Below are 21,103 nucleotides of genomic sequence, written 5' to 3'. Positions count from 1 at the left end.
TGTTTGTTTAATTGGACCATGCCCCTTTAATGATTAATGTTTCAAAGTCGTTTTCGTGACACCCACAGTTACAAGGACGAGTCAAATGATTGAAACGATTGATTGGACGATTTACAAGATTGAAATTATTGAAATGAAAAGAACAAATATTATGAATTTATGTATTTAAATATTATGTTTAAGTACCCAATATTCCCCTGTATACGTATGACCTCCCATATGGTCTAGCGGTTAGGATTCCTGGTTTTCACCCAGGCGGCCCGGGTTCGACTCCCGGTATGGGAATGACAATCTTTTAGAAAATCAGGTCAACAAAAAACGTATTGTTCTCACAACTGTGGAAATTGTCATCGTGGCTTACACGTTTATGAAATAGTGCATACACATGCTCACTTCTTGGTAAGCACAGGAACGGCATTGCGTCGAATGTCTACAGGTGTAATTTAGCTGATATACGTTTGTCTCTAGCTAGGTTGATGGACCTTAAATTAGTATACGTATTGTAACAAAAATAACAATTTTAAGGGGATTTCGCAATTGAAAGTTAGATAACTGGGTTTCCCTCGCTACGTTTTGCTCTAGTCTAGTCATATGTCCTGGTTTTCACCAAGGCGACCAGGGTTCGACTCCGGGTATGGGAATGAATACCGTTTAGAAAATCAGGTAAACAAAAAAACGTAATTGTTCTGACAACTGTGGAAATTGTCATCGTGGCCTAGTCATATTTGTCATTGATTGTTCGGTGTAAATTTAGCCAATTGTAGATATCTATACAGACAGGTTTATAAGCTGGCTCCATGATATTAATATCAATAACATTGCGAATGTCATTAGGCAACCTAGCTCCCAGTTTGATTCAGCACATTGCTGAGCAGAGCAAAACATACCGTACAACAGAGAAACATTAGTTGCCTCCAGATGTTGAGTGACAGTAATGAGTTGTTTTACCTGTGAGTTTGGTGTGTAAATGCATGGCATATCATGGAAACACAAGATGCAGCATTCAACACTCCCATTGGATTATTTCCCCAGGGCCATCCAGGCCCTGAACACAGCAAAGACCTAGGTTCTGGGCCCTGGACAGTCTGGACGGATTGATGGCAGCTGCTGGATTGAAAAAATCTGGTGTAGTGCTGAGGCACAAATGTGTACATTTCAAGCCTGCAAACTGCGACACTTTAAATGAATGTGCAATAACACTATGTGCAATATGACAACCCTAGTCGTCTTATCTGTACAGTATAGTATAGTGGATAGTGTACATAGCCTTTATTTATGTAAACCAGCTCCTTTCCCTTCTTTTTTCTTTCCTAGCACCAGGGGAGCCACCCCTCCCAAATTTCGTTGTTTGGTACCTGTACTATAGCAATGACAATAAAGACCATTCATTCATTCATTTCTTATTTTTGCAAATGCAAATTGTGCCCATTAGTTTTCACAGAAAATGTAGACTCGGGAGACACACTGATGACTGTCTACTGAGAACATATCCTCTGCTATTCATTTAAATGTAATTATTAGCAATTAGGAGCTCATTCATATTCCCCTAAAACAAATTACATCTTGTATATTTCTTTAAAAATAAATAAAAGTGAGGAAGCTAAAATAGATTTTCTTCTTGAGTATGATCATGGGCCTGAGGACTCTGATGGGAAGGACAGAGGCCTAGAAGCACTGTGATCTCCTGGCCAACACCAGTGAGGTACAGTAAGTAAGTAATGCAACAGTGAAGCATTTCTTTATATTTTGGCTCTATATGTCAAAAGTCTGGATTTGAAATCTTGGAATTTACTATGAGGTTAAAGTACAGATTGTCATCTTTTATTTTAGGGTATTTTACATATTGGTTTTACCATTTAGAAACAACACGTTGTATACATAGTCCCCCTGTGAATCCAATATGTCAACAAACAGCATAAAAACAGAGAATTTCTACTTGAGAGAGATGATACTTTTGGAGTATAGCAGTTAAAGAAGAAAAAATGCTTCACTGTCCCATTACTTACATAGGGCACTGTATGTATACAAAAATGTATGAGTATGTATGCCAACACTCAACTGAATGAAATGGCAAATTCAAATAGTAGTTCCAATAAACCAGAGAGAATAATTTAAAAAATATTTTATTTTAGTTATGCTTCTTAAAGCATAACCACACATTCAATTAAATAGTAAGATCAGTGTTGTAGAGTAAACGGTTGTGAGATGTGCATAAAAACATTTCTAACAAAATGTGAATGAGTGCTACATGTGTTTGCTTTAAAAGTAATTATTAAATCCCAAAAGACAACATCTAGTGGTCTTCGTCAGTCAACAACCAACGATGAAAGTGCAATCACAAATAAAAGGAACACAAAAAACATAATTTCAATTCAGTCACGTGTACAACTGGTGCAAACAAATCACAAATATTGTGTATACGATAAAATCTTTAAAAAGTGTCAATGTCAAAACATCAAAACAATTTGATCATTTTGCTGACTTGGTGAGACATTTTGTAAACATATTCAGACATTTGCTTTAATTTGGTTAAATGCTTCACATTTAAAAATTCAAGAGTATTGCGTTCATACAATGAGCACCCTGGTTACCCTGGTAACGCAAGGTTTCCTCCTTTTTGCAGCCGTTTGGTTGACCACTCCCACTTCCCAAGAACACTTTGTGTTGCAGTGAATGACCCCAACCAGCAGGGTGACTTTACACTGCCAGAAACTTCTCTTCTTCTCTTCCTCCCTCCCTCCCTCCCTCTCTCCCTCCCTCCCTCCCTCCCTCCCTCCCTCAGTAGCATCCGTCCCTCCAGCTCCCGTCTCGAAGGGCACTCAAGGTGGACAAGCTCTTTGGAGGCGTCAATGAACTGGGGGAAGAATAAACGATTGAGAAACCCAACATTTAGAAAAATGAGCTTCATCACAGGCCATACAGAGTCATTATGAGCATCTGGTTGGTTTGGTAAGAGTAATTGAGATCACCTAGTTTTCAGGCAGGGCTGGGGAGTTGTTTTCAGACCGGGTGTGGGGGGGGGGGTATTCCATCAACATCGCTAAAGGTCGTCTCACGAGATTTATCAAAATAAGCTTAGATTTTCCTTTAGCGCCATTGATGGAATACCCCCCAGGCCTTAAATTACCTCTCTGGGGCAATTAGTTGGGTAGCACACTAACGCTCATACTATATCATTGAAAGGTTCCTGGTTTGATTCTGAACTTTGACATACAGTGCCTTGCAAAAGTATTCACCCCCCTTGGCTTTTTACCTATTTTATTACATTACAACCTGTAATAAAAAAACAAAAAAATAAAAGAATTTTATTTGATGAATCTGCACAAAAGATTCGGACCAGTTTCCCAGTCCCTGTTGCTGAAAAACAGCCCCACAGCATGATGCTGCCACCACCATGTTTCACTGTGGGGATGGTGTTCTTGGGGTGATGGGATGTGTTGGGTGTGTGCTAGACATAGCGTTTTCCTTGATGGCCAAAAAGTTACATTTTAGTCTCATCTGACCAGAGCACCTTCCTCCATACATTTTGGGAGTCTCCGACATGCCTTTTTGCAAACTCAAAACGTGCCTTCTTATTTTTAGCTGAAAGTAATGGCTTTCTTCTGGCCACTCTTCGATAAAGCCCAGCTCTATGGAGTGTACGGCTAATTGTGGTCCTATGGACAGATACTCCAGTCTCTGCTGTGGAACTCTGCAGCTCCTCCAGGGTTACCTTTGGTCTCTGTGCTGCCTCTCTGATTAATGCCCCCCTTGCCCCGTCCGTGAGTTTTGGTGGGCGGCCCTCTCTTGGCAGGTTTGTTGTGGTGCCATGTTCTTTCCATTTGATGATGATGGATTTGATGGTGCTCCTGGGGATCATCAAAGATTTGGATATTTTTTTATAACCCAACCCTGACTTGTACTTCTCAACAACTTTGTCTCGGACTTGTTTGGAGAGTTCCTTGGTCTTCATGGCAGTGTTTGGTTGGTGGTGCCTCTTGCTTAGGTGTTGCAGCCTCTGGGGCCTTTCAGAAAAGGTGTGTATATACTGACAGATCATGTGACACTTAGATTGCATACAAGTGGACTTCATTTAACTAATTATGTGACTTCTGAAGGTAATTGGTTGCACCAGAAGTTTTTAGGGGCTTCATAATAAAGGGGGTGAATTTATGCACATGCCAATTTTCAGTTCTTTATTTTTTTTAATTCTTTTTAAATATATATATTTCTCATTTCATTTAAAAACTAACACTATTTTGTGCAGATTCATCAAATAAAATTCTGATTAAAAAAATGTTTAAATTACAGGTTGTAATGTAATAAAATAGGTAAAAAGCCAAGGGGGGTGAATACTTTTGCAAGGCACTGTATCTGAGGTCTCTCTCTCTCTACCTCTGTCTGCTGTCTCTATCCCAATAAAGCAGAAATGCCCTAATATCTATCTATATATATCTATATATTTATTTATTTATTTTAAAAATAATCTCTGGCCCTTATCTAACCGGGAGCCTACCTGCGTGCTGGTTGGGCGATCTTGCCGCGAGGGGTGGAGCCTGTCCCGATGAAGGAGGCAGGCCGGGGCAGACTGCTGCGTGGGGGTGTGGCGCCCCCTGCAGGTTTCTTGGGGAGGGGGATCCCACTGCTGATGCTGCTGAGGGACTGGAGGCTGGTGGAGGTGGGCAGGGACGACGGGCCTTTGACGATGGGGCTGACGTAGGCGGTGGCCTTCAGGGGATGCCCCCGGGGCGCGGTCTGGAAGCTCCCCACGCTCTGGACCCGGTTCTGCAGCTGGCCTGGGGAGGGACATGTGGAGATCACATGACCGCAACAAATACATTGACTTTTTCCACTGTTTTACAGACCTATAGGCATAATATACTGAAATGGTTGGTCTGCCTCCTGCTTCTCCATAGTATGCATAATGTTTACTATGTCCCTTCCTATTGGCTGGTTAGAATTAGGGTCCTTCATATAGCGAGCAAAGTTTTAGGCATGGATAAGTAATGCCCGAATTTCACCCACAATATTTATTAGGTCCCAAGTTTTCTACTAGGTTAACAAAGGAGGGTCTCACTGGTGGGCTGCAGTCTGCCCAGCCCGTTGGAGAAGTCGAAGCTCTGACTGTTCCGAAGTGAGGCGCTGTGACTGGTCGGGCTGGGCACGCTAGGCATGCTGGGAGTCCTGACCAAGTTAGGCATGCTCCTCCGCAGCTTACCTAAATATACACACACACACACACACACACACACAATGAATTTGAATAACACAAGGCCGCATATCCTGATGAAGAGGAGAAAGACTATGACACCTCAACGCTGCTGCATTAGAGTCCTCTCTCTTTAAGAGGGATCAGTCTCAGGCTCACAGCTCCGTCTCTCTTTAAGGACCAAAGCTTCAAGCCCCCACCGATATACGCTGCTCTCCTGTAATCTCCTCAGACTCCATCTAATCTCCCTCTCCCGTGGAGCTCCAAGAATGGAGACAGACGGCCTCTAACGAGACACTGGCACAGACGGCCTCTAACGAGACTCTGGCACGAGAGGATTAGAACAGGTGGCTCTCAGAGGGTACAGTAGTTAGCTAGTACCTCAGTGTAGGTTCAGAGGGTACAGTAGTTAGCTAGTACGTCAGTGGAGGTTCAGAGGGTACAGTAGTTAGCTAGTGTAGGTTGTCCGGAGCAGTCAACAGACATTTTTACATTTAGCTTTTATCCAAAGCAACTTACTTTAGACACATGTACTTGTTGTAAGTGATTCATATATGAAAGAATATGTGCCAGGACCAGGGGCCACTGGCAGTCACAATACTAGAAGGAAGGATTTATATTACCGTATATATATATATATATAATTTATTATTATTATTATTATTATTATTATTATTATTATTATTATTATTATTATTAACAGTAGTCGAACTGTACAGAGGTCTTTAGAAGAGACAGTCCAGATGTAGCTTGAAGATATGGGTCTTCAGTCTACGGTTGGAGATAGGTAGTGACTCTGCAGTCCTGACAGCAGTGGGCAGCTCGTTCCACCACCGGGGCGCCAAGACAGTGAAAATGCATTACAATGAATGAACTGTTGTAGAATGACTGGATGATAGAAAGATTAGGCCGACAGGGTGACCAAGCGATCTTACGGCTTATTCGTCATGATGCAGCGGTTAGACGCGACCAAGCACGACGACTGGCGAGAGGGCATCCAAAGTCACGCTAAAATAACGATATACAACGCCAAAAACTCCAAAGAGGTTGATGAGCAGAATACGATCACATGAATAGACGCAGCAGAGAAGTAAGAGCAATGGAGGTAGTGGCATAAACCTGGCATGGTGCTTTGTTAGCAACTAACAGCTAATATTGAGCTCTGTGTTACTCTAAGTCGAATGAATACAAATAGCATAAAAACTTACTCTCATAATCAGCTGGTTTCCACAAGAAAGATCCCCCGAAAATGATGCGTCAAACATACAGAAACAGATTTCATTAGAAGAGTCTCTTGCAAAGCAAATTCATGAATTCTCATACGATTGTACGATCTCAACTTCACTTTTAGGCCTTACAGGACATAATTGCTTATCGACACGCACACCCACCCGCACACCCACACACCCACACACACACACACACACACACACACACACACACGTCCTTAATAAACATGAGCCAGGTAGGCCTGGGTCAGACCTCCAGCTCACCTGATCCTGACCCCAGCCTGAGGCCTTGGTGCTCGGGGCTGTGTGGGCCGGCCGAGGGGCTGGGCTGGAGCTGGAAGGAGAACCCCCCGGAGGCAAACTGAGGGTTGGTGGGGGTGGTGGGGCTGGAGAAGCTCCTGCGCCAGTCCCGCATGCTGGAGAAGGTGAGGGAGTGGGAGAGGCCGCGCTGTAAGGGTCCTGCACGGGTCAGACGGGCCTGGGGAGGAGGGAGCTGCCCGTCATCTTCCTCCTCTTCTTCCTCCTCCTCCTCCTCTTCCTCCAGGCCGCCCCCCCCGCTGCGCTGGCTGAACTGGAAGGAGAAGCTGGCACTGCGGCTGACCGAGGCGGAGGTGGTGGCGTAGTCCTGACGGAGACCTGAGGGAGGTGGAGATATGTATGTGAGGGAGCCAACACACACACACACACACACACACACACACACACACACTCTTTACCACAGGTTAATAAAGCAGAAGGAGCGGCGATGAGCTCTGAGGTCTAGTGTTACGGTATTAGGAGGGAAGGAGAGAGGGAGGAAAGAAGAGAGAGAGAGAGAAACGGGGGGGAAAGAGAGAGACACGGATAATGATAACGATAAAACATCACGAGTGCAGTGAAGTTTTTTTTTCTTCTGTATGACACATCAAAACCAGTTCTAGGGGGTAAAAAAATTAAAGAAAAAAATACAGAAAAAAAAAAGACGACACTTACTCTCCTCCTGCATCCGAGCCATCACCTGGACGTCGGTCAGGTCCTGCAGCTTGTAGCCCATGGTAATGGAGTCGTCCTCCTCCAGCTCAGAGACGCTGAGCTCGCTGTCCAGGGAGGACTGGGGGCTGAGGGCCGCCCGCCTGGCGCCTCCACCTCCACCACCGCCACGGGACAGAGAACAGCATCAGGTCACGGCGGCTTTCACAATTCACACCAAACCAAAGTCTAAAAATCACCTCAAATTTGATATTTTGTCACGTATGTCGCACACGGACGTAACTGATAAGAGCGAAATGCTTTCGGAATGTTGCTGCTCAAAACAGTAGTCAACAAGGAGGGGTACGGTCCGCTAAACCTAGAAATGCTACGACTAGAGTAGGGCCGACATGACTCTTTACTTGGTCGATACTGTATACTACAGAGAGGTCTTGTTCTGTATGATATATTCCCTTTTGACAGTTCCACAATGCTGTGTCCTACTGAGCTATTTGCTATTTGGTTAGATGACAAACTACATTTTGTTGTCTCAGGACTTGTACTCTGTGAAATGACAATTTCATGTGAGTCTATGTGAACGCAGCCCTCGTGTTGGCCAACTGCACGAGTCTTCATTTGATGGCTGCTGCTTTCTTTTCTTCTTCTTCCATTTAGCCTTTATCTATCTGGTCTGGTGTCTAGGCCTGGACTGACTTCCATTGAGAAAAAACAAAAAAACTAATTAAGTTGTTCCCTCCAAACTGCCCTCATTCACAGATCTGATGTCAACACAGTGATGTGGATAGGCCTAAGCAGCATGGTTCTCACTGTGCAGCTTTTCCACCCATCTCATCCTATCAGACCAGTGGATGGGGAGAGGATGATGGCAGGTTGAAAGGGAACAGCTTTCTGGACTGAAACACAGGCCTGGGTCCAGTTTTGGTTTCTCCCTGCTCCAGCTAGCGCCAACCCCCCGCCCCTTATGACCTGACCAACAGAAGGGAGCCCTCCTAGCTCTCTGACACCAGAGGGAGTGCTGACACACACTGACACATACCAGTAGAGCAGATGGAAGCTTTTGGCTACAGGCTTTGGATTTGAGGCTGGACAGTATTGAATAATGTACAGTGCACGCACACACACACACACACACACACACACACACACACACACACACACACACACACACACACACACATCAAAGTGTTCTATGGACAAAAAAACTATGAACTACATTATGAAAGTACAGTAGTACACACACACACACACACACACACACACACCAAAGTGGTCTCACAAAACTGAGCACAAAGACCACCAACAACAGGATGAGAAACATCCTGTCGATGCTTGATCTGGGAGTAAACAGACAACTAAAATAGTCCCTCTCCCTAAAGAATGCAGGGTATAGCTAGGCTAGATTAAAGAATGCTCGGGGGGGAAATACGGATTTCTTGTCTTATCTTAAATTCTTTTGGGATTCTTTTGTGTGTTATGGATTATCATTTAGCAGTAGCTAGCCCTGGGTCCTGACAAGTAGCCACCTGCCTCCCCAGATCACACCTGCTACGGGCTGGGCTGGCTCTGGTTGAGAGTGACACTCGGTGCTTCCGTCAGTGGCGGTGGGTGGCGCTCAAGGTTAGAGAGGAAGGTTACTGGTGTCGATCCCTGCCTCAGGAGAGCTGCATGTGCCCTTGTGTGACCTCTACCACATCAGACATCTATCACATCAGATAGGCCAACACCCTCCCAACATTTAAATAGGCCCTCAAAACCCACCTCTTCAAGCTTGCCTTCACCAGTTAACCCTCTCCCCCTCCCCTTCCCATGTGTCCCCAGCACTACCTTAATTAGGACCCTATACTTTCTTTTATTTATTTTTGTTTCCTTTTATTATTACTACTCAATCTTTTCAGTTTGTAAAGCGTCTTTGAGTGTCTAGAAAAGCGCTATATAAGTCTAAGTATTATTATTATTATTATTATTATTATTATCATCTGCACTGATTGGACAGGGACAGCCGCAAGAATGATAGTGGAAGCCCCCCCCCACACATATCAGTGTGTAGACAGGTGATATCAGTGTGTAGACAGGTGATATCAGTGTCTATACAGGTGATATCAGTGTCTATACAGGTGATATCAGTGTCTATACAGGTGATATCAGTGTGTAAACAGGTGATATCAGTGTGTATACAGGTGATATCAGTGTGTAGACAGGTGATATCAGTGTGTAGACAGGTGATATCAGTGTGTAGACAGGTGATATCAGTGTGTAGACAGGTGATATCAGTGTGTAGACAGGTGATATCAGTGTCTATACAGGTGATATCAGTGTCTATACAGGTGATATCAGTGTCTATACAGGTGATATCAGTGTGTAAACAGGTGATATCAGTGTGTATACAGGTGATATCAGTGTCTATACAGGTGATATCAGTGTGTAAACAGGTGATATCAGTGTGTATACAGGTGATATCAGTGTCTATACAGGTGATATCAGTGTCTATACAGGTGATATCAGTGTCTATACAGGTGATATCAGTGTGTAGACAGGTGATATCAGTGTGTAGACAGGTGATATCAGTGTGTAGACAGGTGATATCAGTGTGTATACAGGTGATATCAGTGTGTAGACAGGTGATATCAGTGTGTAGACAGGTGATATCAGTGTGTAGACAGGTGATATCAGTGTGTATACAGGTGATATCAGTGTGTATACAGGTGATATCAGTGTCTATACAGGTGATATCAGTGTGTAGACAGGTGATATCAGTGTGTATAAAGGGAAGGAGATGAGGAGAGGAAGAAATTTTAGGCGATTGAGACGCACCCCATTGACACTCATCACAGAGACACAACACGGACCAGCAGCAGAGCATTGAGGCTTACTGCGATTGGCTGACTGAGAAAGGAATGTGGCAGTGACGCTTACTGCGATTGGCTGATTGAGAGAGGAATGAGGGAGATCTCTCTGTTAAACCAGTGGGCTCCTTCCCAACAGGCCTCGGGGTCAGGTGGAAGAGAGGATGGTGGAGGGAGGAGGAGGGGGAGGGGGAGGAGAATGAGACTGAGGGAGGGGGCAGAGGGAGAGAGAGAGGAGAGGAGGGGAGGGAAGAGAGGATGATCAACCATGGAGAGTTTCAGTGGAAAGCAGGCATGTAAACATTCCATTCAAGACTCCCCACCAACCATTTAAAAATCCCCCTTACCCAAATATGTTGATGCTTACAACCAATGATTAGTTCAGGTTTCTTAAATAACAACAACAACAACAACAACAACAATGATCTAATGTGTGGCTCTCGCTGTGGTGTGTTGCTGTCAAACAGTGTGCCACGCTGTTGAAAACGCCAGGATGTTCACTTGACATGCTGTAATCAACGCTAACAGGATGGCTGACATGGAGGACAATGGGAAGAGGGGTCAAGAGGATGAATGTAACACAACACAAAACATTTAGCAAATGGATATATAGTACAGCATTTTGGAATGAAACTGTGTGTGTGAGTGTGTGTGTGAGTGTGTGTGTGTGTGTGTGTGTGTGTGTTGAGAGGCCATGTTGAAGTGGATGTATCATACTGTATCAACCTGAAGGGGGGTTTATTTACCGTGTCTCTCAGAGCGCGTGGGGCTGCAGCAGGACTTGGCAGGGGTGGAGGCACAGAGGGGGGCCACCCCGGGGACTCGACTCAGGGGGAGGGCGGGCGATGACGGGCAGGAAAAGACCCCCCGCCACCTGTGGACTACAGGGAGGGAGGGGAGGGGAGGGGAGGGGAGGGGAGGGGAGGGGAGGGGTTGGTATGGAGGGCAAGAGTTCTAAGTCAAGTTCATCTTCATTCATCTGACACTCACCACTCCGGTTACATAACCCGCAAGTCCTCTTGAATATAACACTGGGCCAAGCAGTAGGAGGGTTTCTTTCCCCCTCTGGTTGTAATTACTGTGCGAGATACAAGACGTCGTTTACATCAAGCCAGCAGGTTCACTAGAGCAACAGCAGCCTGAAATGATGCAACACTGGGCTGTGGAATGACATGTAGACAACAGCATCATGATAGCAGACAGAATCACACCCACCCTGGTTCTGAGCTGTTTGTAAGGGTATGCACGGACAGACACACACACACTCGCACACGCACAAGCACACACGCACACACACCTCACAACACAGTATGACAACAAAGAAGCCATGCTGTGTTGCTGTTACCTCACACCCTGTGCATCACTTTGGCGTGACCCTCTACAAAAGCAGCATTCAGCAGGAGCCAGAGAACACATCTGCTCTCTGAAGACCAGGACACAAAGCCACATTCACCACCTCCCAGAGAGGCCCAGGACACCGCCCACCAGCCAGCCCACTCTGCACCGCGCGGAGGAAGGAACGGCACTCACACACACACACACACACACACACACACACACACTCACTCACACAAACGCACACTCACACACACACACACACACACACTCTCAGAGAGAGAGAGAAAACCTATACAGAGACGAACAAAGAAAAATACGTTGCTGAGAAAGCACATCATGCCCCTGTGTGTGTGTGTGTGCGTGTGTAATTTTTACATTACTTTTCAAAGACCTGAGTATACTGTACATTCCAATAATCAGCAACTGTATCAGCAATAATATAACTGTATTTTTAAAATGTTACTTTAAAATGAAAATAAAAAGCATCGGAATTTGTAACTGAAGATTCAAAGAAACGTCCTGAATCGACGGAATTTAAAAGGAATTCGTCCAATTCCGGTACACACACAGTATATTCCTCTATATACAGTATATTACGCTACCTGGCAATATATAGAGAACATAAGCCACTTCATCAAAAGCGAATTCCTTTCATGTAAGCATGGTTTCCATGGGTACCACTCTGGTTGCGTAACCCGCAAGTCCTCTTGAATATAACAGTGGGCCAAGCAGTAGGAGGTTTCTTTCCCCCTCTGGTTGTAATTACTGTGCGAGATACAAGACGTCGTTTACATCAAGCCAGCAGGTTCACTAGAGCAACAGCAGCCTGACTGATGCAACACTGGGCTGTGGAATGACATGTAGACAACAGCATCATGATAGCAGACAGAATCACACCCACTCTGGTTCTGAGCTGTTTGTAAGGCTCAGCACGGACGCACGGACGGACAGACGGACGGACGGACAGACAGACAGAGAGCTCCCTTCGCCTCTGATTAAGGACTTTAAAGTCTTAAGCTATATACTAACAGTCAGCAAAAAAACTCAACACAAGTGTGCCTTCACAGTCATTTCCCACTCTCTCTCTGCTGTACCACAACAGCCTCCCCTCCTCTCTCTGCTGTACCACAACAGCCTCCCCTCCTCTCTCTGCTGTACCACTACAGCCTTCCCTCCTCTCTCTGCTGTACCCTACAACAGCCTCCCCTCCTCTCTCTGCTGTACCACACAACAGCCTCCCCTCCTCTCTCTGCTGTACCCTACAACAGCCTCCCCTCCTCTCTCTGCTGTACCACACAACAGCCTCCCCTCCTCTCTCTGCTGTACCCTACAACAGCCTCCCCTCCTCTCTCTGCTGTACCACAACAGCCTTCCCCCTCTCTCTGCTGTACCCCACAACAGCCTCCCCTCCTCTCTCTGCTGTACCCTACAACAGCCTCCCCTCCTCTCTCTGCTGTACCCCACAACAGCCTCCCCTCCTCTCTCTGCTGTACCCCACAACAGCCTCCCCTCCTCTCTCTGCTGTACCACAACAGCCTCCCCTCCTCTCTCTGCTGGACCACACAACAGCCTTCCCTCCTCTCTCTGCTGTACCCCACAACAGCCTCCCCTCCTCTCTCTGCTGGACCACACAACAGCCTCCCCTCCTCTCTCTGCTGGACCACACAACAGCCTCCCCTCCTCTCTCTGCTGGACCACACAACAGCCTCCCCTCCTCTCTCTGCTGGACCCCACAACAGCCTCCCCTCCTCTCTCTGCTGTACCCCACAACAGCCTCCCCTCCTCTCTCTGCTGGACCCCACAACAGCCTCCCCTCCTCTCTCTGCTGTACCACTACAGCCTCCCCTCCTCTCTCTGCTGGACCCTACAACAGCCTCCCCTCCTCTCTCTGCTGTACCACAACAGCCTCCCCTCCTCTCTCTGCTGGACTACAACAGCCTTCCCTCCTCTCTCTGCTGTACCCCACAACAGCCTTCCCTCCTCTCTCTGCTGTACCCCACAACAGCCTTCCCTCCTCTCTCTGCTGTACCACAACAGCCTCCCCTCCTCTCTCTGCTGTACCCCACAACAGCCTCCCCTCCTCTCTCTGCTGTACCCCACAACAGCCTCCCCTCCTCTCTCTGCTGTACCCCACAACAGCCTCCCCTCCTCTCTCTGCTGGACCCCACAACAGCCTCCCCTCCTCTCTCTGCTGGACCACACAACAGCCTCCCCTCCTCTCTCTGCTGTACCCCACAACAGCCTCCCCTCCTCTCTCTGCTGTACCCTACAACAGCCTCCCCTCCTCTCTCTGCTGTACCCCACAACAGCCTCCCCTCCTCTCTCTGCTGTACCACAACAGCCTCCCCTCCTCTCTCTGCTGGACCCCACAACAGCCTCCCCTCCTCTCTCTGCTGTACCCTACAACAGCCTCCCCTCCTCTCTCTGCTGGACCCTACAACAGCCTCCCCTCCTCTCTCTGCTGTACCCTACAACAGCCTCCCCTCCTCTCTCTGCTGTACCCCACAACAGCCTCCCCTCCTCTCTCTGCTGGACCCCACAACAGCCTCCCCTCCTCTCTCTGCTGGACCACACAACAGCCTCCCCTCCTCTCTCTGCTGTACCCTACAACAGCCTCCCCTCCTCTCTCTGCTGTACCCCACAACAGCCTCCCCTCCTCTCTCTGCTGTACCACAACAGCCTCCCCTCCTCTCTCTGCTGGACCCCACAACAGCCTCCCCTCCTCTCTCTGCTGTACCCTACAACAGCCTCCCCTCCTCTCTCTGCTGGACCCCACAACAGCCTCCCCTCCTCTCTCTGCTGTACCCTACAACAGCCTCCCCTCCTCTCTCTGCTGTACCCCACAACAGCCTCCCCTCCTCTCTCTGCTGTACCCCACAACAGCCTCCCCTCCTCTCTCTGCTGTACCCTACAACAGCCTCCCCTCCTCTCTCTGCTGTACCCCACAACAGCCTTCCCTCCTCTCTCTGCTGTACCCCACAACAGCCTCCCCTCCTCTCTCTGCTGGACCACACAACAGCCTCCCCTCCTCTCTCTGCTGGACCCCACAACAGCCTCCCCTCCTCTCTCTGCTGTACCCTACAACAGCCTCCCCTCCTCTCTCTGCTGTACCCTACAACAGCCTCCCCTCCTCTCTCTGCTGTACCCTACAACAGCCTCCCCTCCTCTCTCTGCTGTACCCTACAACAGCCTCCCCTCCTCTCTCTGCTGTACCCTACAACAGCCTCCCCTCCTCTCTCTGCTGGACCCCACAACAGCCTCCCCTCCTCTCTCTGCTGGACCACACAACAGCCTCCCCTCCTCTCTCTGCTGGACCACACAACAGCCTCCCCTCCTCTCTCTGCTGTACCCCACAACAGCCTCCCCTCCTCTCTCTGCTGTACCCTACAACAGCCTTCCCTCCTCTCTCTGCTGTACCACACAACAGCCTCCCCTCCTCTCTCTGCTGTACCCCACAACAGCCTCCCCTCCTCTCTCTGCTGGACCCCACAACAGCCTCCCCTCCTCTCTCTGCTGGACCCTACAACAGCCTCCCCTCCTCTCTCTGCTGTACCCTACAACAGCCTTCCCTCCTCTCTCTGCTGTACCCCACAACAGCCTCCCCTCCTCTCTCTGCTGTACCCTACAACAGCCTCCCCTCCTCTCTCTGCTGGACCACACAACAGCCTCCCCTCCTCTCTCTGCTGTACCCCACAACAGCCTTCCCTCCTCTCTCTGCTGTACCCCACAACAGCCTCCCCTCCTCTCTCTGCTGTACCCCACAACAGCCTCCCCTCCTCTCTCTGCTGGACCACACAACAGCCTTCCCTCCTCTCTCTGCTGGACCACACAACAGCCTTCCCTCCTCTCTCTGCTGTACCCCACAACAGCCTCCCCTCCTCTCTCTGCTGGACCACACAACAGCCTCCCCTCCTCTCTCTGCTGTACCCCACAACAGCCTCCCCTCCTCTCTCTGCTGTACCACACAACAGCCTCCCCTCCTCTCTCTGCTGGACCACACAACAGCCTTCCCTCCTCTCTCTGCTGTACCCCACAACAGCCTTCCCCCTCTCTCTGCTGTACCCCACAACAGCCTCCCCTCCTCTCTCTGCTGTACCCTACAACAGCCTCCCCTCCTCTCTCTGCTGTACCACACAACAGCCTTCCCTCCTCTCTCTGCTGGACCCTACAACAGCCTCCCCTCCTCTCTCTGCTGGACCACACAACAGCCTTCCCTCCTCTCTCTGCTGTACAACATGACAGCCGTCCCTCCTCTCTCTGTTGTACAACATGACAGCCTTCCCTCCTCTCTCTGTTGTACAACATGACAGCCTTCCCTCTTCTCTCTCTAGGCGTTAAACTGATGTTCGGTCGCCATTGGTCATTAACTTTACCATGGGAGGAAGTGTCCTGGCAAAATTTCAAATCTGGCCTCATTACACTCTGGGCACACACTGTAATCCTCTACGCGTCTCATTAAACCCTCCCCCCCCTTATCTCTCTCTTCCCCGGGGAGTTCCTGTCCACCAGAACGTGCCCTCTCTCAGTCACCCAGCCAGCCAGGTAAAATCAATAGAGCAGACACCCACTTGGTGACAGCACCGTAACTATGACGCCCACTTGGTGACAGCACCGTAACTATGGCGCTGGCTCTCTGCCCTTCACTGGGCCTCGCCCTGCTTCAAGAATAATGTCACAGACTGTCACCACAATGACTAGTGGTCCTTTGCTGTCTAAATAGCCAGGAAATATACAACAATCCAATCCAATAAGCGAGACATTTTTATTAAACTAGCCAGCCACAGTGGTGCATCTAACAGTATATAATAAATGCCATTTAGCAGATATTTTTTTTTATTATCCAAAGCTGACATCGCAGTGAGTGCATACATTTTTCTGTATATATGGTCCCAGCGGGAATCAAACCCACAACCAGTGTTGTTAACACCATGCTCTCCCAACAGAGCCACGGAAGAGCATCTAAACAAAGACGCACGTTAGTAAACACGAGTCATCGATGTCTACGCTAGCAAGGTTCTACGGACGTAAACAAATCAGGCAGTAGCTAATTCGGAAACCAGAACCCCGGGGCGGCTGTGGCGCAGGAGGTAGAGCTGCCGTCTAATGATCGCAAGGTTGTCAGACCACATGTCGAAGTGTCCTTGGGCAAGACACTGAACCCCAAATTGCTCCCAGTGAGTGGGCCGGCACCTTGCATGGTAGCTTGCCGCCATTGGTGTTTGAAGGGGTGAATGAGAGGCCGTTGTAAAGCGCCTTGGATAAAGGCGCTATATAAGTGCAGTCCATTTATAACCCCACACCTCCCTAAAGCTCCTGGTAGTTCTCAAAAACCATGTGAAACAACAACAAAACAACATGTGAAACCATGTGACCTCACTATGTGAATGATGTGAAGGAATTATACAACAAGCCATGTGATGAGGCTGGATGTGGCTGCTATGAAAGTGAACCGTGTGTGTGGGTGATCAGATCAGCTAGATCCAGGCAAGTCGGTATTGAATGTGTCACCTTGATAACTACAATCCACACTCACCGAAACACTTTAGTAGGGACACCTGTACATCTGTCAACAGTCCGAGCTGGTGGAAGTGGTTTAATGGTGTGGGTAATGTTTTATATTACTGCTGACCATGTGCATCCCTTCATGGCCACAATATACCCATCATCTAATGGCTACTTCCAGCATGATAATGCACCATATCACAAAGCAAAAGTGCACCTGAAAAATCTGCAGGAACTGCGTGATGCAATCATGTCATCATGGACCAAAATCTCAAAGGAATGTTTCCAACATGTTGTGGAATCGTTGCCACAAAGAAATTAGGCTGTTTTGAGAGCAAAGGGAGGCCCTTTTTCTCTGTATAGTGAGTGTATACTTTCATGTGTACGCTCAGTTGTACCAACCTCATGATGGATATAGGGTGGGCAAACTCTAGTATCATGCCCAGACTAGTTATGTAATAGCCTAAACCTATCAATGTTACATTGAGCTGGGTGAAAGGAATATGAATGCAGTCATCCAATAAGCTGTATTAATAAGGTCCTCTGTGGCTCAGTTGATAGAGCATGGTTCTAACCGCGCTTCGGTTGTGGGTTCGGTTCCCGCTGGGACCGTATACACTGAAAAATGGATGCACTCACTGCAATGTAAGTCGCTTTGGATAAAAGCGTCAGTAAAGCTAAATGGCATATTTAATAGAAATAGTAATAAGAAATAATAGTAAGTTATAGTGCCTGGCTGCGGATTTAAAAAAAAGATATACCATCCTCCCTAATCTTGATCGTCACCTGCCGCCACCGAGTGTGATTATCTGGTAAGGTGCTGTATCGTCACCTTGGATACCGCCTTGCTAATCCTGTGAGCACCTTTTTCTGCCTCTGAGCCCTGCGGCTGCTAAAGTCTCCCTCCCTTCCCCCTTGTAGAGGGTTCTGGAGACAGGAGGAGACATTCGGTCCACTTTGAACACTGTTTCTGAACTCCACTGCTATTTTCCATGTGTTTACGTGTGCCTGACACCTGTGTTGACACGTGAATGACAACGCTGTTTGAGGTCCTAGTGTGAACGGTGATCGACGCCCCCTGCTCTCCATCACTTTGACACAGTCTGGTGGACGGCCTGTTGTGACATCACTCGTTGGTTAACTCTCTCAGCTCTGTTATTAGGAATGATTGCATCACTGTGATTATGACACTTGACTCATTATTTATTCAGCCAACTCAGCAGCAATCTCAAGACTTGTGCGGTAACAAAGCCAGGTGTGATCTCAGCTAGGTGTTAATTGTAATTAATAATAATTACAGTGACACTCGCGCAGAGATATGGACACCCACGCTCGACGCACACACACACTAAAGTTGAATTATACAGATACTTTAAACGCCATTCAGGAAAGACATACCAATCCATCGGTCACTTACTTGTGCCAACTACTAGATCGCGGGCGTGAAATCCACGTCTGCGAGACTGAGACAGAGTTGCTAAACTCCTACTGTAACGTTACCTGCTACTCCAGCGTGTGCGACTAGCGTAGATATGTAGTGACCCATGCAATGAGCCTCATCTATGAAATATGGTGGAGGGGGTGTTATGGTTTGGGCATGTACGGTTTCCACTACAACTAGCTCACGTGTCTTCATTGAGGATGTAACAGAATTGAATTCTGAAGTGTACAGAAACGTCTTGTCAAGTACAAGCAAATTCTGACTAACTCATTGGACAACGCTTCATCATATAGCAGGACAAAACAAACTGCCATAGCAACTAGGCAGTTTTTTTTCAAGAGCCAGTTACAGTCGAGTATTACTAAACTTTGGCGAAATCCACTCCTGAAATGTACTAAATGTTTGACATATTGGAAACCAAATTCCACTTAAATGAACCTATCGGCAAGCATTTCTTGTCTGATCATGTTAGCATAACCTGCTGGCTGTGTTCACGGTTCAGTTGATGAGTGTGCTAGGTTGCTTTTAGCTCAACTGTAATGGAATTGATTTATTTAACCTTTATTTAACCAGGAGATCCCTTGTGATTAAAATCTCTTTTTTGAGGGAGACCTGGTCAATAAAGCACACCAGTACAAGACAAGTACAAGATTACTAAATTGGAGAGTAAAGCATAATAAATAACAGACAAGTTGCCTAGCCTGTGAGTTACAGTTAGTGCAGTTACTGTAAGCAACTCATAGATTTGTCAAAAAAAACTGATGCCCATCAGTTGACTAAGATTATGTTTCAGTCTGGGCCAGCCCTACCTTTCAGACTCCCTTTGCTGGAATTCTCACAGACCCAACATGGTTGAACAGGTGAAAGCAAGGATTCCATAACATTGCTTGATTTCAACCCAGATAATAAGGATGAATAGATAATAATGATTACTCTGTGGGAAGGTGGCAAAGGAGGTTTTAATGTATTGGAACAGGGCCCAGCTGTGGAGCAGTATTTAGGCAGGATGGTTATGGCCACCCCAATCAGAAACTGTTTGAGCTACTGCCGTTGGGGAAACGGTACCGAAGCCTTGGGGCTAAACCCAGAGGCTGACAAACAGCTATTTCCCCCCCAAGCAATCAGGCTCCTGGGGAAATGCACTGGAAGGGTGAAGGGTTTGCCACACCTCAGCCAACCCCACGCTCCCTGCTGAAATGAACATATTGTAGTATAACAAATACTGCACACTACTGGATTACTTGTATACCATTGGACTAATTTACTACCGTACTGTATTGTATTATATTGCATTTCATAGCACTCCGCACAGCATTTTTGCACTATTGAAGCCACTGTAAAAACCCATCACTTTATTACTTTATCAATGAAGGTTTAAAAAATAGAAAAATAAATTAAAATGTTTTTATTTTATTTTATTTTTACTTATTATTGGGTTTTGTATCTGAATGCTGAAATGTCAATGTTGAGGAACCAAAGCCAAAGTGTGTATTTGTACAGTAAGATAGCGAGACAAAGCGATTCTGATTTGCTCATACCTTGGTCCATCCTAAGGGACAGTGAGCGTCTGGCAGCCTCTGTCTCTGCCCTGGGGCTGTCCAAGGCATGTCTGCACCACTGGAGGGGGGAGAGGGGGCTCTCCTCACATTGCCTGGTCTTGGATGGCACATACAGCCTGCAGGGAGGCCAGGGAGAGAGGAGCAGAGGAGAGGGAGAGAGAAAGAGAGAGAGAGAGTGGAAGAAATATGTATAGAGTCACACATCTCTATCTGAGACTTTCATTGCTTACTGATTAGCTCCGACGTGACACTCCATCTCATTCCATAGGAGGACGCATGTTAAATTGTCCCCTGACTGAGATAGTCGCCTACGATCCCCAACATGCTAGAATATCTATTATGCAGCCATCTACCCTCCATCCATTATACACAGGCACATTCAACAGGCACAACAGGCACACTGGCTGGCCAATTAGTTTAGAAGGTGTGGCTTTGTAATTGTACAAACCGACTACACTCAGGTATCTTACTGTTGTCATACCCGGACGGTTACATTTTTTTTTTTTTTTTTTACTGTCATCAATTCGGATGACTGCTTTTCTCAAACAAGCCTCCTACAGGTTAACAAACAGAATCGGAGGGACAGACAGTGCAACGTTACCAGGTCTCTTCATCAGACTCCTCACAAGAGAACATCGAGAGGTCTAGGATGTCCACCTCATCCAGAACGGTCGGTTCCCCGTTATCAGCCTCCGCCTCGGCGGCAACGTGCGGATGGAAATACTCCAACGGTTCTTCTGACCGGCAGAAGGACTCCCGGGACCGCGGACGTAGTGTCAGTGTCGGTGGACTTGACTGGCAGTAGCCCCCGGTAACTAAGGAATTCCTAATGCTACAGGCCGGTGTGGACGGTAGGATGTGTGGGTTGCCGGTGCAGCCGTTCGCCCTTGTCCTGAGTTGCTCATTCTGCCTCTCCAGTTTGCGGACCAGCTCTTGCAGCTTAATCACCTCCAGCTCGGCGTTCACCACCACGACATTGCTGTTGCAGTCCACCTCCGTCATTATCTGGGGGTTTAACAGCGCTTCCTCCATTG

The 21,103-nt window shown here is 47.4% G+C and overlaps 1 protein-coding gene across 1 annotated transcript; it reads right to left on the bottom strand.

Annotated features, from left to right (window-relative positions):
- Window positions 1-2,778: 2,778 nt before the first annotated feature.
- On the bottom strand, window positions 2,779-21,101 carry slain1b (SLAIN motif family, member 1b; the record flags this gene model as incomplete). The annotated part of the gene is made up of 8 exons (XM_080531688.1): window positions 2,779-2,854; window positions 4,496-4,787; window positions 5,057-5,197; window positions 6,682-7,053; window positions 7,390-7,542; window positions 10,976-11,110; window positions 20,049-20,185; window positions 20,671-21,101. The coding sequence occupies 8 exons, from the start codon at window positions 21,099-21,101 to the stop codon at window positions 2,779-2,781; spliced, it is 1,737 nt and encodes a 578-aa protein (XP_080387814.1).
- Between the last annotated feature and the right edge of the window lie 2 nt (window positions 21,102-21,103).

Source organism: Nansenia antarctica (assembly GCF_963989245.1).
Source record: "Nansenia antarctica genome assembly, chromosome: 5".
Lineage (NCBI taxonomy): Eukaryota > Metazoa > Chordata > Actinopteri > Argentiniformes > Microstomatidae > Nansenia > Nansenia antarctica.
This window is presented reverse-complemented; position numbering and strand designations above follow the sequence as displayed.